The sequence below is a fragment of the Haliaeetus leucocephalus genome, unplaced genomic scaffold (genome assembly GCF_000737465.1).
Source record: "Haliaeetus leucocephalus isolate CR32 unplaced genomic scaffold, Haliaeetus_leucocephalus-4.0 Scaffold339, whole genome shotgun sequence".
NCBI lineage: Eukaryota > Metazoa > Chordata > Aves > Accipitriformes > Accipitridae > Haliaeetus > Haliaeetus leucocephalus.
In genome coordinates this window covers 8,904,934-8,920,697 of record NW_010972775.1, presented here as the reverse complement: position 1 = coordinate 8,920,697, position 15,764 = coordinate 8,904,934, and the positions used below count along the sequence as shown (strand labels likewise).

The 15,764-nt window shown below is 35.8% G+C and overlaps 1 protein-coding gene across 5 annotated transcripts in view; it reads right to left on the bottom strand.

Moving 5' to 3' along the window:
- NEDD4 (neural precursor cell expressed, developmentally down-regulated 4, E3 ubiquitin protein ligase) overlaps positions 1-15,764 on the bottom strand; it is a 64,156-nt gene that overhangs the window by 20,628 nt on the left and 27,764 nt on the right. For 4 of the 5 annotated variants that reach the window (XM_010571787.1, XM_010571789.1, XM_010571791.1 and 1 more), the window contains 4 exons: positions 6,712-6,762; positions 3,852-3,913; positions 1,246-1,348; positions 192-361 (listed from right to left, as the gene is read on the bottom strand). In XM_010571787.1, coding sequence (XP_010570089.1) covers positions 192-361; positions 1,246-1,348; positions 3,852-3,913; positions 6,712-6,762 — 386 coding nt within the window. Of the gene's footprint in view, positions 1-191; positions 362-1,245; positions 1,349-3,851; positions 3,914-6,711; positions 6,763-11,024; positions 11,081-15,764 lie in introns of those variants that run through there. The other variant, XM_010571790.1, reaches the window with a different exon arrangement.

Genomic DNA, 15,764 nt, shown 5'->3' with positions numbered 1-15,764 from the left:
AAGAGTACTGTGCAGTTAAAATGATCACTAGCCAGTGACCATTACCTGGGGGCTTGAAGGTTAAGCAATGGAAAGCTTTCTACTAGTTCTCAAGCTGTTCACTTTCTAGCTCTCCTTGCTTTCAACATAACTAGAGTTAACTAGTTACACTAGTTAATATAAGACTTGAATTTTCGGGCCAAAAGACATACTGAGCAGTTGGTCTTTTCCACTGTGTTCTTCTGAACTCATGATTGACATAGTAGGTCCTGCCGAGGATGTCTTGCCTTTCTTCCCAGCCTGAAGGTAGCGGAGGAGATTCCTGCTGCTGCTGTTGTGGCTGGCTGGCATCATCTGGTTGGTCCAATATAATCCACCCAGGCTAAAAGGTATAATGTTAACCACCTTTAATATTACCAAAGCTGAAAAAGTATCTCAATTTATTAAACCACCCCCCTTTTAAGGTACAGTCCCACTACATCTTAAGCCAGTAAGATTGGATCCGGGTTTTATTGTGTATATTTCTCATTAAATGATAGGACAAATTATGCATGCAGAAATCTTACTTTTAATTCAAGTTCCTTAAACATATTAGCATCAAAAGTTGTTTATTCCAGGAAAGTAAACAGCATTCACATAATAGATTAAAAGAAGTAAATAAATTTCATTTCATACATATGCTGCAAATGTACTAGTCAGATGAGCATACCATTTTGTAACAGAAAGTTTAATCACAGCAAAGGTAGTAATGCTGATTAGAGTTAAGTCTTGAAAAGAAATCCATTGATCTAAATTGGATGTGCTTACAAAGATTACAAATGTAAAGTAGTTAAGATCGAAATATCCCTATAAATTGGAGAGAGTTGAAATTCTAAAACCAGCAAGATGTCACTGTCTGGCTGGCTGGCTGGGGTCACACAATGTTAAACTGCAGTAAAAATACTGGGCAACAATACTTCCATTAATTCTAAAACAAGACAAGTTACACAGACATATGGCAAGTCAGTACCAGAACAAAACCAGAAGTCTAATGTATGTTTTCTTTTTTAGATATACTGACAAAGCCACCCCTTTAGTTAGAAAAACTGCTCCAGAATTTTTATGCAGACTTACAACTTATACAAGATACAAGTAATTGCTTTTGACTGGTTTGTTTCTAAAACACTGTATAGCTTAGTGATTCCTAACATTCATTTTTACTGTAAATACCCTTAATAGCTGAAGACATTTGCTAGGTTTTTCAGCAATAAATACATCTTTTCGTACCTCTAATTCTTCAGCCTGTTCTGTGGTTTCTTCTTCAGACCCATTGCTTTTAGGTAAATAAGTCATTTTTAATCTAAGGTGGCCTTTAACTCTTGATTTATGGCTGCAGAAGAGAAAATAAAATGTTCTTATTGTGCACTTGTGAAATTGTTACCTGGAAATAAAATAGCTGAAAAAGCACAGCTACAGGATTATTCTTAAGTTTCTTAACACAAACTTGGCTTTTTATAGTTTAAATTAATGAAGTTCTACAATGGTATTGAGTTTTTAGACTACTGAATACACCTTGATATTATGTACCATAACTGGAAACCTTTCTTTTCAATTCACTCTTCTGAAAACTTCCCTAGTATCCAATGCATAACAATAACGAACAAGAAAATAAGAATAATGACAATTTAGTTCATATGATTATAATAATTTGACTGTGTGTAGACAATCTATCAAGCATTGTTTCAACCTACAGGACTACTTTTCCTAAAACTTTAAGTTACAGCAAGCTCATGTACTTCAGCATCCACCCCTCTGTATTTAGCTTAATGCATCATTAGAAGCCTGAAAATAGGATGTTCCCATTTTGATTTTATTTAATATTTTCACTTGGTAAAGAAATCTGCCAAATTATCTCGTCTGTTTGACTATTGGTATAAAACGAAAGAAAATAAAAGTCCTCAAAATATCACTAGTGAGTCAACTGGATACCTGCACATCATCTTATGAAAAGATAAAAAAACCCCAACACATCACTAAAGTCTAACGCTTTGCCTTTTTTTTTTTCCATGCAGAAAAAATGATTTAGATTTTCTGATATCCAGAAAAACATTTCATGTGTCCTGGTTTCAGCTGGGATAGAGTTAACTGTCTTCCCAGTAGCTGGTACAGTGCTATGTTTTGAGTTCAGTATGTGAAGAATGTTGATAACACTGATGTTTTCAGTTGTTGCTCAGTAGGGTTTAGACTATAGTCAAGGATTTTTCAGCTTCTCATGCCCAGCCAGGGCACCTGACCCAAACTGGCCAACAGTGTATTGCATACCATGTGACGTCCCATCTAGTTTAGGAACTGGGAAGGGGGGGGGCGGAATCGCCCCTCGGGGACTGGCTGGGTGTCGGTCGGCGGGTGGTGACCAATTGCCCTGTGCATCATTTGTACATTCTGGTCCTTTTATTACTACTGTTGTCATTTTATTAGTGTTATCATTATTAGTTTCTTCTTTTCCGTTCTATTAAACCGTTCTTATCTCAACCCAGGAGTTTTACTTCTTTTCCCGATTTTCTCCCCCATCCCACTGGATGGGGGGGAGTGAGTGAGCGGCTGCGTGGTGCTTAGTTGCTGGCTGGGGTTAAACCACGACACATGTTGGATTATAAACATGTTCATTCAGATCATATTTTGGTTTCAGAAAAGCCCACATCCCTTTGAAAGAGGAGGTAACCTGCTATCTTACTTTCCAATACAATAGTTAAAGTAATTCATTTCAGATTATTAACATGTTAATAATTCTTACTCAGCTTGAGGTATTGGGAAGGTAGTATTCTTATTATTAATATTTCTGTCTAAGTAAATGCAAATATGAGCAAAATTGGAGAACATGCATAAACAATACTAAAGCATCTAAAAGTTACATGATTTCAAGGCAGAAAAGTGCCTGAAACTGTGACAGTATCTCTTACTACAAAGTATTGCCAAATTCATGTGGTAGCCACTACAAGAAGAGGTCAGATTAACAAGCAACAATTTAAGTTAACTTATTTAGAGACAATAAATATTATTCTTCATTCATTTATAGGATAGGAAATGTTACATTCAGAAAGATAGGAGATCAAAATGAAACTTGACAGTCACTAACCCTGTTAAAACCATTGATCTCCTAAAAATCAATAAATGTAAAATACTTCAAAAATACTTCTGCTACCAACATGGCTAAGAAAGATCTACAGATCCCACATGTTTTGATGTTATTTCTAAACTGGAAGCTATTATCTGAAAAACATTGACATGCATTTTATGTATTTTATTTCTAATAAAAGTTGCTAAAACCTGCTCAGATTTAGGTTAAGAATCTACATTTAAAAAACAAACATGAAATGCATAACACTAATATCAGTGTCAAAGTGTTACCTATCATTTAAAAATTCCTTTGGTTTTTTTTTTTAAACACAGGCCTTCCTAAAAGTTAAGTAGCTTTTCAGTTTAAGTTTTGTTATGTTTGTAAACAAGTTCACATGAAACTGCTTACTTGAAACAGGCAAACAAAAGACACAGGAAGGCAAGAAACAATTTCAACTTGAAAAGGTATAAATGAGTTATGGCATAACATTGGTCAGTGATTTCACTGTTCAGCAAAACAGTAAATTGTTCAGATGAAGTTATAATGTGAATTATATCATGGCCTGAAGAAAAATGGTTTATTCTTACCAAACAATGTGTAAGTTTCTAAACAAATGCTGACTTTCTAGTAGAACTACAAGTATCTTACTCCACTGATGCTCAAATTTCTTTAATGAAAACATAAAAATTTAGACAATATTTAGATATGTACAAGTAATTACATAACAGCGTTGTTTAGATATGAAAGTTAGAATTTTTATGTGGCATTTACTAACCTTCTTGGATGAAGAACAAAATCCTTGAATGTATATGGTCTCTCCATACTTGGATTTTCTGTCTGGAATAAGACAAGTTTTTTCAAGAAAAAAACTGTATCAAACACTTGAAGCTAAACAAAATTATCAGAAATTTACAATGAGTTTCTTTAAAGGCCACATAACATTTTAAAATTTAAATTATAGGTTTAGGTACAATTAATAGCAATACCAGATTTAATCTTACTAGTAAGACTAATTCCCCAGTTCAAGAAAAAAACCCAACCTTTCAGTGTATACCTATATTACAGTTTCTAAAGCACAGACAAAAACCTGTTTAGCCTGAAGTCAGGAGACAGATTCTCAATTTTCACATTTAAAAGATCTACCATACCTCTGGGTTTTTTTCCTCAGTATTTTTCAAATATTTTTTACACAGAACATAAATAAAAAGCCATTTCTAGCTTTAGGACTTGGGAGATAAGAAGAATAATCACAGAAGAATCCATTCTGAGAACACCTCTGTTCTGACTCACGAAAGTGAAGTTGCTCAACAGAAATAAGCACAGACGTAAAGAGACATAATTTTATAAATATACCTCCCAGGTACAGGTAAAGAAATATTTATGAGGGATCATTAAAGAAAACAAAGATATTTCTTTTTCTGGTTAACATAAATATTTATAATCCATCTGAAGTTCTGCAATTCTTAAAAAAATTTGATTTTGACAATACCGTATGTTTAGAAACATTTGTAAATCTCTAAGTCTTCCCCACCCCCTTTTTCAGCTGTTTGTAAATTCTGTGGAGTAACTCAAGGCTGTCGTTAATCAATGCATTTTAACTCTTTCAATAAGTACTGTATGAGAAAAAACTTGCAATTGCTATATTTGTAGGCCTTTTAATTAAGAACAACGGTACATGATGCAGTCCTCAAAGGCTGAACTAGTTCCATAATAGTATTTTCAAAAATATCTAATATGTGTCAATGTTTGATTGGAAAGAAACAAAAATCCAGGATCTAAAGGTTAGACATTATTAAGTTAGAGTTAGAATTTTATTTGCAACTGTTGAACTTTGTTATGAGAAAGTCCTAAGATTCAGCTGACTAAATTTTACTGAATGTGATAACTATTACACTGAATCTCAGAAAGAAAAATGCTCTCTTGTATTTCAGACATTTCAGTGTAAGCTCTTATTAATACAATTTAGAAATACTACATTCAAGTTGAAGTGTTCCACCTTCACTGAATTAAAATGCAGATCTTCAATCCCATAACGATATATGTATTACACTGGTGTTATCTGCAAGGTCAGGTTCTATACTTATAAAATTAATTGTCTTACAACGAAGGTAAATACTTCTTTGAAATTAAAATGGAATTAAGCTTGGCTTTTGGTTTTGTGGGGTTTGGGGGCTTCCCCCCCTCACCCTCCAGCATTACATTACTTCTACCAACACACACACTAAGACACTGTGGAAATACATCACAGGGGAGAGAAGAAGAAAAAAATTATCTTCTTAATCTAAGTTTTATAATTATTTTTCTGACTTTCCAAAAACAACAGTTACCTTCGATTCAATGCTAGATTACACTTGGATTAATACATTTTGGTTTTGGAAAGAGCAAATTCATATCTGCCAACTATCTTACTAACTTACTTGCCAACTATCTTTACTAATTTACCTTGCAGATGATTTGCCCTTTTTACATGTCCCTGATTACCAGCTCTTTTTAGTTATGAACAGCCTGCATTTGCATAGTATCAAGCAAAACTAAAATTGCATGTAATAAAGAATTTATAAACTGATTTTATTTATCCAAGATATATTTACTTAAGTAAATGAAAGACTTTCAAAAAATCCACCTATATTTGGGCCAATAAAGTACAATGGATTTAGATGGCAAGACCAAGTAATTAAGAACAAGGAAACAGGAAGACGGAAACAAAGAGGAGACAGGGAAAAGTCGACGTTTGAGGAAGGTAAGAAAATAGCCATGGAAATACTCAAGTGAGGCTCTATAAATTAGTTCGGGGGGGGGGGAATGCACCAACATCTCCCAAAAGACTCCAGATATGGCTGTCCAGCTTATTAGTGGGAAGTGAAAACACAGACAGTCTTCTCCAGAGGGACATTACAGCTAGTCTTTCCCAGACACCTAACCGAGGGAGAGGAGTTAACGTGATCTCACATCCCAGTTACAGTGGGAAACAGGACATACCTGTAACTACTTCCAACACAGTTCTTACTGGAATGAAAGAACAACTGCTCTTGGAAAGGCTTTGCCGCAGTTGTTATCCTATCTTTGCTGATAAATCTGTTAGTATTTGCTAATATTTTGAGACCTCAGAAGAAAATGAAAAGGCTTACGTATTTCAATGTTCTTGGTGATATTTCTTTAAAACAACATGCTTTGCAAAAGGAATACAGAAACAAACAAACAAAAAATAATGTACACAGCAACACTAGCTCTATTTCCCACTTACCCTCTTCTGTATCTGTTTATGGGAATAAGGAATATTAAAAGTAAATTTGTAGACTTTAAAGAAAATATTTTAAGAAATATTGCAATAATTACAATCTCTTCTTGTCTTTAAGACTGTTTCAAACCTTGCATTTTTATTCTTGAAAAAGCTAAAAGTACTCCTAACTCTCGTAGCAGCAGAAACCAATATGTAAACACAAGGTAATCTACACCTTTTGATAAAGATCAAATCCACAAAAGAAAACCAAACAAAAAACCCACAGAGCAGGAGAATTTAATCACCTATATTATCAGTACAGTTAACTTCCTTAGATGACTAATACAGTTGCATACAGAATCATTTTTCTCTTTCGCAGTCTTAAAACAGAAACAAACAAACAAAAAATACAAACCGGTAACTGATAAAGAGGAATATCCACTTGCCCAAGAAAATCATCTCGAGTCTACAGAAAATAAAAACAAGCAAAAAACACAGAAAGTTTAAAGTTGCAAAGTGTTTTAAAAACATTGTTCCAAACCCTGATAGCATAGTAATGCTTTCCAAGAATTTGAAGACACTCTTAAATTATAGACAACAAAACTTGTTCTGTACAGAACGAGTTCTGATTGACCCAACACTCAGAGCCTTGGACAGTTCTGCCTTCCTCAAAATAAATGAGGTATGAGGGAGCTGGGGGTGGTGATTTAGATTGTTTTTTAAATCATATAGACTAATGGTAATACAACCAAGAGAGAGTTGTTCAGCATCAGGACTAAGATGGTCAGCATCTCCAGTAGAAACATCATCCTAAAGGGCAAAGAGTAAAGGCATTCTTTCCCCTTAGCTGTTTCAGTAAAATAATTGTCTTGGTATATGGTTAGGCAACTAAACATTTATCACGGATTAACACAGAACTAAAGACTTTCCTCCTAGGAATGCCTGACAATTTCTAAAAGCCTAGACAGCTGTTTAAAACAGACATACATATGAACTTTTTTTTCTTTTCAAAATAATACAGCTACTGTCAAAAATAAGACAAAATAAGCAAAAATAAGTTTCATCTGTGATAAGTGCTTTGGAAGTTCCAGCAATTCCAGCATTCCCAAGCCTGGCAGCAGGAGCTTCAAGTTTGGCATTTCCCCTACCCTCTGCCCAACATTCCTGTTGACACCTGAAAATGTGCTAAAATTTGTTATATCTATGAAAAAATACCATTTGCCTACACACATTGGGGAGTTTAGCTTTAACAATTAAAATCTGAAAGATTCTGCCCTGACTTGGATGTCTGGACTGTCTGACTACGACTAGACTATGAATGCCGGAACTTTGCAGCCTGATTCCCTCCAGCCTACACTGTAGTAGCAGGGTAGGGACTGACAATACATGGCATCATTGTACAGTTTACTTTTGATCACTGATTTTTGCCTGCCAAAGAAATTAAGATTTTAGTAATTTAGATAATTTCAGTATTTGCCAATAATCACTGCCAACAGTCAAAGTACTTAACTTGACTTCTTACTAGATTACTGGAGCATACGCGGAGTTGTTTCAAGTTCATTTGTGATTTTAAAGCCTTCACGAACCTCCACAAAAGCAAGAAAATTTATTATATGGGTCATTTAACATGAAGACATATCACTGCCTGTGTGCTAAAATCAAGAGGGCATGAATATTTTAAAAGGTGTTTATAAGCCGATAGCATTTTTCAAAAATCTACACTATAACAAGGCTACGCTTTTTCACAGAGACAGAGTAAGGAACTGTGAAAGTCTTCAACAGTGTAGCCTGTGCAGCCTCTGGATTTCTAGTCTTCCCGATTTTTCCAGCCAACAAAAGATTTGATGCCTATTCTTTCCTAAATCTGTTGGTGTACCACAAGCTTTTATTCAAGCTCATCACCCAAGGATTTTGATGGCTTTCTTCCATAAAACCTTCCACTATGAAGCTCTGCATCTCACCGACATCTATTCCCTCCACCTCTGGGCAAAGCCGTGTGTTTCACTTTTCTTCTAGCAGTCCAGTTCTACTCATTTTTTGTCCCATTGACGGCATTCTCCATTCAAACAGCTCTGACATTAAAGGCCATAGGTATTTCTTGAAGCAGTTCCTTCTCCCTTAATAATTCTGGTATTCTTTTTCTTTAGCTCTGTTGTCCTAAGTTTGTCCATTTAATTTTTAAATCATACATGTATATGGAGAACCAGTGCCACACATTTGTATAAGCTCTAATTTTTACACCTCCAAAAAGCACAAGTAGACTGCAGAGCTTGTCATAGATGATAACATGCTAGAAACCTAGAGATATATAGCTTTAATTTGTAGTGTGTACGTCTTATATTCAGATTTTAGGGGGGGGAAGGGGGTGGAAATAAAAAAAACTACCCACCTTTTTAGTTCACAAACTCATTTGAGATAGAAAGCCTCAACAGGTTTTCACACCTGGAGAGTCTGAAGCTTCCCTGAACTACTGAAGGAAAACTTTCTGTACTATTATAGACCACAAGCTTCTGGAAAAATATAGCTATCATTTTTGCCTATAAGGTTCTTTTTAAAATGGCACGGCACATACCTTAGACATGTTAAAAGGCTTAGTATTTGTAAAGTTCTTGGCAATCCTCAAGTGGAACATGCCTTTCAAATAAATTACTGGAATGTGGGACAAAAGTCTGTTGTATTTTAGAAAACCTCAGAACATTGTGTTTGTTACCAGCATTATTTTAGTACAGGCTCCTGTTATTCACTTTATTATTCTGCTGTCTCTCCTGCTATTTTTAGCACAGCTAGCCTCAATAACCAACCTTTAACATTACCTTCTCCTCCAGCCAGAGAGTAAAATCCTCCAGTGGAGATTTTTTGTTGACCTCCAAACAACTAATACATAGATCAGATAGCAGGAATGCTCTTTAGCAATGTCTCTCGCTATGACAAGCTGACTAACTGCCTTCAAAGAAGCGCCAAAGAAGCTTTGAAACAGACATCAAACACGTTAACAATTAAATGCCAATGGAGTTGAAACTGTTTGGATCTCTGTTTCATGAGAGCAGGCATCCCAGTTTTTTCCAAGACAGACAAGTGGGTCAGTTGTTCTTGTCAACTTCTAATTTCTTAACAGCCAGAGAACTCAAACTTTCTGCTTGCCAAACCATAAGTGCATAAACCTCAATTAATGCCATAATACACTAACAAAGAGGCCTTTTATTTTACTGATTCGTTGGTTTAGTCTATAGAAAGTTATTAAAAACATGTGAGGACAGACAGCTGCTGTATACAATACATTTAAAGAACTCTAGTGAAATGCCAAAGTGAGTGCTCAAAGAGGAAAAGCACCAGAAGAAAGTAATCCAGTCCAAAACTCACTTGCATCTATTTTATGAATACATACTTAATAAGCATTAACAGTTAAGATTTGAGATTTTTTTTTCTGCAATTCCCATCAGAAACTGGATAGAAGGAGATTTTAAACAGACATGCTTATCTGAGTCACACACTTAAAAGCAGTACTGAGAACATTATCCATAATTTACCACGTTTGAAGACAGTTAACTGAATTTAATGCCTTTCTTAATTGCTTTCTTAATTCACAGTGCCTTTTGAAACAGCTCTTGTAGAAGACTGGGGTGTTGAAATAACAGGTATTTTCTCTACCAACTTCTGTGACTAATTTTTCTTGGTGTTAGTGCATGAATTAGAACTTACGTACATTCCCAGTCTTTTTCTAACTAAACAGACAGCTAGTTGTGCATAAGTTGGTCTTCACACAGAAATCTACAACTGTATGGCAAAATGAGAAAGCATACAGCTTCTACTGGAGGGAATATAAAGTATCAATTGAAACTGAAAAAACAAACAGTGATCCTGACTATCGCTGCTTAAGAAAACAAGAGCTCAATAGATCCCTTATAAAACCAACATTCTTCTTGCTTAAACATCAACATTAGTTACAAGCTTGATGAGAATGAAAAAAAAAAAACCCCCAAACCAACCCCCCCCCCAACTTTCCTGAGCTACACTAGCAACCAAGTATTTTTTTTTTCATGCTGCGCTGAGTATATTATTTGGTTCTCTAGAACTCTAAATCGAGAAAAGTGAGCTTTTTTCTTCCATAAAATACTGCCAGCATATGCTATTCATGACAGGAAAATAAGTTTAAAAAAAAATTCAATTATGTTAAGATCTTACCAAATTCATAGATTCTAAAAGTAATGTTTTCTCTATCTTGCAAAGCAATAAATACTTTGTTGCATGTATTTTTAAGGGGTAGAGGTAGATGGTGAGAAGATTTTTTTTTTTAATGACACGTAGGCATTTCTTTTTAGTTGGCATCTATGATCAACTACCTATGATACTGAGATATAAGAACCTACCAGCATTTTCAAAATAGAGAAGATACATACTGTTAGATCAATGGTTATTATGCAACATATGTTTCTGCAGGACCTTCAGCCCTGCTGGCTGCTTCAACAGCAAAGTGTCAGCATAACATGCCTCAGCAGTTTTATCATCTGTTTAACAGACAGCATTTAAAAATGACACTGAAGTTATTTTCACTAATTCTCCCTCGCTTCCAAAGAACTGCTTCTCTAAAAAGACCAGAGCAAAAGTGTCATCTGCTTCTCCATTTACAGCTTACACTTTTTATATAGAACCAGAATCTTATAGATAGCTTCCTTAAAAATTCATATTTAGTCTACAGTAATTTTATAACAACATTCATATATTACTCACCTCAGTGTTTGTTAGTTTGAGAACTTGTGCTTAGAAGTTCATTAAAAAAGCAATTTAAGATAGCTTTTTTATTTTGCATACAAAAACTCATTTTCACCTAGGTCACAGGAAGACAAGAAGTCATCTAATATAACGAAAGCATACTTAAGCACAACATAAACAGAGAACAAGTCAAAAGTTAGTAACTTGCATATTTTATTCATCAGGAATTTGACTTCCTTTCGTTTTATGGATGGATGTGCCAAATAAGCTACCATATAGAAAGCAGGAATATTACATTTTATGAAAAGTCAAGAGCCAATCCAGATTTGGCCTCCTGTGTTAAACCAGTCAACACTCAAAAAAAAAAAAAAAATTCAGAGAAGAGTACCAAATTTAATTAGGTACTATTTCGACAATCCATTCCTTACATAAAGTCAGTTAACTTCACAGTACTATAAAAACATAAAACTTTTGCATCTATTTGTGGAAGCTTTTGTGCCAAATCTTAAGACTTCAAATAAATTTTGAAAAACAAACCCCTGTAGTAACAATTCCAGGTGCACTTTTGCCTTCACCAATTAACACCACAAAGCTTAAAACACTCAAAAAAATGTAAAACCCTATCAAATGTTAAACTGCACATGTAATTTGGCCCCTGAAATGAGCAACAAACCAGATATGACAGATGTTAACCACACTGGCTAATCAATACACTCAGCCAAAGGACTCAAAACACAGTCAACAACTTATTATTCAGAGCAAAAGGGAACAAACAGAATTAAAAAAAAAAAAAAACAAAAAACCAACACCCTCCACCCCACCCCCCCCAAAGAAAGAAAGAAAGAAAGAAAGAAAGAAAAAGAAAGAAAGACAAACAATTTGCCTCCAAAAGGAAGACAGAGAACTGGAGCATCTCTGCATCATGGTCTCCCTCCTGGGAAGTTCATTAGGTCCAGCATAGTGCCACACAGATGCACAACATAAGGTTGACCCTGGAAGCTGCTTTTTCCAGCCCTAAATATAATCTTGAATAGTTGGCCCAGGCTGAACAAGTAACTGACCCCTTCTAAGAAATTTCTGTGAACGTGGACCAACAGCAAGGCTGGATGCAGGCTGAATGGCCTCAGCCTACTGCAAAGTTAGTCCAGCAGTTTTCAAAAGCATTCTTAAGTCTACTGTTCTCAGCTACTGTTGATCCAAATTCAACATCAACACTAACTCAGGAATTCCCCGTGCCTTTGTACCAGCGCACAGCTAGCAGCCACACTGCAGTTTTCCATGCTCTTCTGCACACCGCATTAGTCCTCAGGCACTGCTGATCTGAACGGGAGCTCCAAGCCCTACCTATTGACCTCTCCCAGCTCCAAGCCTAAGCCTACTGCTGCCAGTCCTAAATGGAGGCAGATGACCTGGCTACAGTAGAACTTACCGGTTTGTCTTAGCTGTGCTATGCTCAGTTTAAAAGTCCTATCTGTCCAAAACCAGTCTGCATGAACTGACCTTGGATGCCTCAACCTCTGACACAAGGCAACTACAACACAAATAACCCCCCCACAATTACAACAAAAGCGGTATAACAATTTATTTCAGATAAGCTCAGCAACACTTCTTACTAAAGTTACACTACAATCCCCACGTTAGACATCGATTTTATTGGCCTATAATTTGCCAGATGTTAACCACTTTGGATTTATTCTTTATAGGCTAAATATTTGTCCCAAATCGAACTTACTAGAAACAATGATTACTGCAACAACTGGCTAAGGTAGAAACTCTATTAAAAAATAAGTAATCTTCATAATAAATTGTGGAAACCTTTTTCTTTGAAAAGCCCTTGTGCTTTCACGTTACTGAACAAGACCTTCTCCCTCACACTAGGAAAATCACAGATTGCCAGAAAAATCATCTAGGTCTAAAAGAATCCAGTTGTACATTTCTTCCCACATTCCTCTTACTGAGTAGCTGGAGCGTCTCATTTGCATTTTAATACGCCCTAACTTCAATGACTCCAATTCAAATTTGTATGTAATTTCAGCCAGGAACTTGCTGCTGATGTCCTTCTTAAATTCTGTTTGCTTACGTTACAGTTGATACAGCTGAAAGTGACCCAAGGTCCCAAACAATAACTGCATCTATCTGTAGACTTTTCAGTTTACCGTAAACTGCCATGATGGAAAATAGTGTGATGTACTCTCTTGAAACAGAGATGATTATAGATCCATAAACCAACACTGAAATGAGCTACAAACATTTTGCTGGCTGCATTCCCAAATCAGCATGTTCTGTTCGTCACAGGGAGTGAGGAAGAAAGTTCACTTGAAACGGAGACACTTAACAGAAATGCAGGGCAGTCCCCTTAAGACAAGGGTGAAAGTCAGTCATAAGCAAATGACTCATCTGAAAAGGCCAATCAGTTTTCTTGCTTGCTCAATCTGTGAAATTCATCCACTTCTGGAAGATGAGAAAACACATGTTGGAACACAGAAGAACACTCTCAGCCCAGGGTGAGGGGAGAACTTGAAAGAGCATTTCTACCATTTGATCTTAGGTGGCTGCAAGGGCTGAGCAGGCACCAAAGAGCCTAGTAGTCAGATCAACACTCTGTGCAGCCTTGCATCCTTTCCCTAGTAATGGCCAAGAGCAGATGCTTAAGGAAATAATAAAAGCAGCAGTTAAGAATAGTACTTCCTCAAGTATATCTCCCAGTTTCCAATGAATAAGTTGTCATGGACTTTTTGATCCTGACATAAAAATACATATTGAGAATGTAATACCCTTTGATGGATCTTTCTTCAACTTATCTAACCTCTTCTTAAAATCCATTTCTACTTTTGGTATGCACATCTTGCAACACTGAGCACAGCAACACATAAGAGAATGTATTTGTTTTATAAGAGTGCATTCTCTGTTTAAATTCACCTCCCCTGAACTATAGTTTTATAAAACTCCCTTTATATGACTTTTTTTTTTTTTTTTCCAAAGCTGAAAAGCCCTTGGTCTACTTAGTGTCTCTGCACATAAAACTTAGCCCAATCTTGTGACACTTCTTGGTATTTTTCTAGTTCTGTTATACATGCTTCCTGAAAAAGGATGACCAGAAATATGCATGCATGCCATGCACACATATGGATTTGTACAACTCCATAATGGTGTTTTTAATTTTGTTGGTTTATTCATTTCCTAATAAATCCTAACCTTCTATTTGCCCTTCTACTGTCAACAAGATTTGACCTGACATTTTCAGTGAATCACTCACCATGACATAAACTATTTCCTGACCTGTATGGGAGACCCTTACTACACATGCATCATTAGCTGTTTTTCCTCTGTGTGCAGCACTTGGCATTTATCAACACTGATTTTCAAACTGTCCATTCTACTGTCTAGTCACTCACTACCATGAGATTTTCTGCAACTTCAGAGGTGACAATTTAATTCTTATTTTTGTTTCTTTTCTTTTAATTACTTGTCATCAATGACAAAGCTTTTTTCTGCACTTATGTCTTGAGAGTATTTTTCAGACTTTCTGCTAAGGGTTCTTGTCAAATATTTTGAAAAGCTCAGTGTCCTGCCTTAACCAGCTCACCATCTTCAAATGTCATTGCTTAGTTTGATTTGTAAGACAAAACTTCCTTTTATGAAAGCAGTGCTCAGTCTCCCTCCGTGTAACACAGAGCATATCATATGTCTACTAATTCTATTCCATGTACTCTTTCTTCCAGACCTGCCTGTTGCAGTAGCCTGTAGCTCCCCTTTTGGTCATTTTAAAATATCAGGATACTACTTACTATCTTCCTTCAGCAAGGGAATCTAATAGATTAAAAGATTATTCATTATAGTTAGTATTTCAACAATTTTATAGCTGAGCTTCTTGACAATTCTTGGGAAAACACCTGCAGGTACTATTAGTTTTGTTCGGGGCTTCTGTCTTATGCTATAATGCTTATGAAGACTATGATTTTTACATCACCATAATGTTTTCCAAGAAATGTTTTTGTTTAACCCAAAGTGTTGATCTAATTTCTCACACAAAGCAAAAAGTATGTACCATTCAAAAAAAAAAAAAGTTTATAGCAATGATCATGGTCTCGTATCTGAGAGCCTGCAAGTTATTTGGCTAGTTAGGTTTAAAGGGAAGAATGTCTATCTTGCCTTGGGAACAAGTTTTACTTCAACACATTCTTAACTGTATACTAAGCCTTAAGAGACAGAAGAGCTTATAGCTTGCAGCTATATTAAAGAAGCCATACCATCAACGCTTCCCACTCTCTCATGGTAGATTAGAAGGGCATTAATCAACCTGAAGGCTGGATAATTAAATATTTATATAAGTTGTTTCAAGAGCTCTGCTCTGCATGGTTTTGCAGTTTTAGCTTCCCCTTTTGTTGGCATGAGAAACCTACCCAAATGCAGTTCAGCTGCAGACTATAAACAGAATGAGGTTAATCAATTTCTGCAGAGCAAACACAAACAAAACTCCTCCTTAACATGTACATGTAGTGTCTGCTGGTGACTACAAAGCGCTAGAGCTTTGATATATAGGGTTATTCAAGTATTTTGCTACAGCCCAGACACTGTTCTTTACAGCACAATCATATTCTGAAAGTTACATATGGGTCACTGTTGCCAAATACAACTTGCCAAAACCGACAAAGAAAAATTTTAGGGATGGAGCTGATACCAAATAATATTAATTGATTGCTTCCTTTGCTAATGCTTCCACAGAGCAACCATTCACAGCTAGTCTTGCCTATAAGG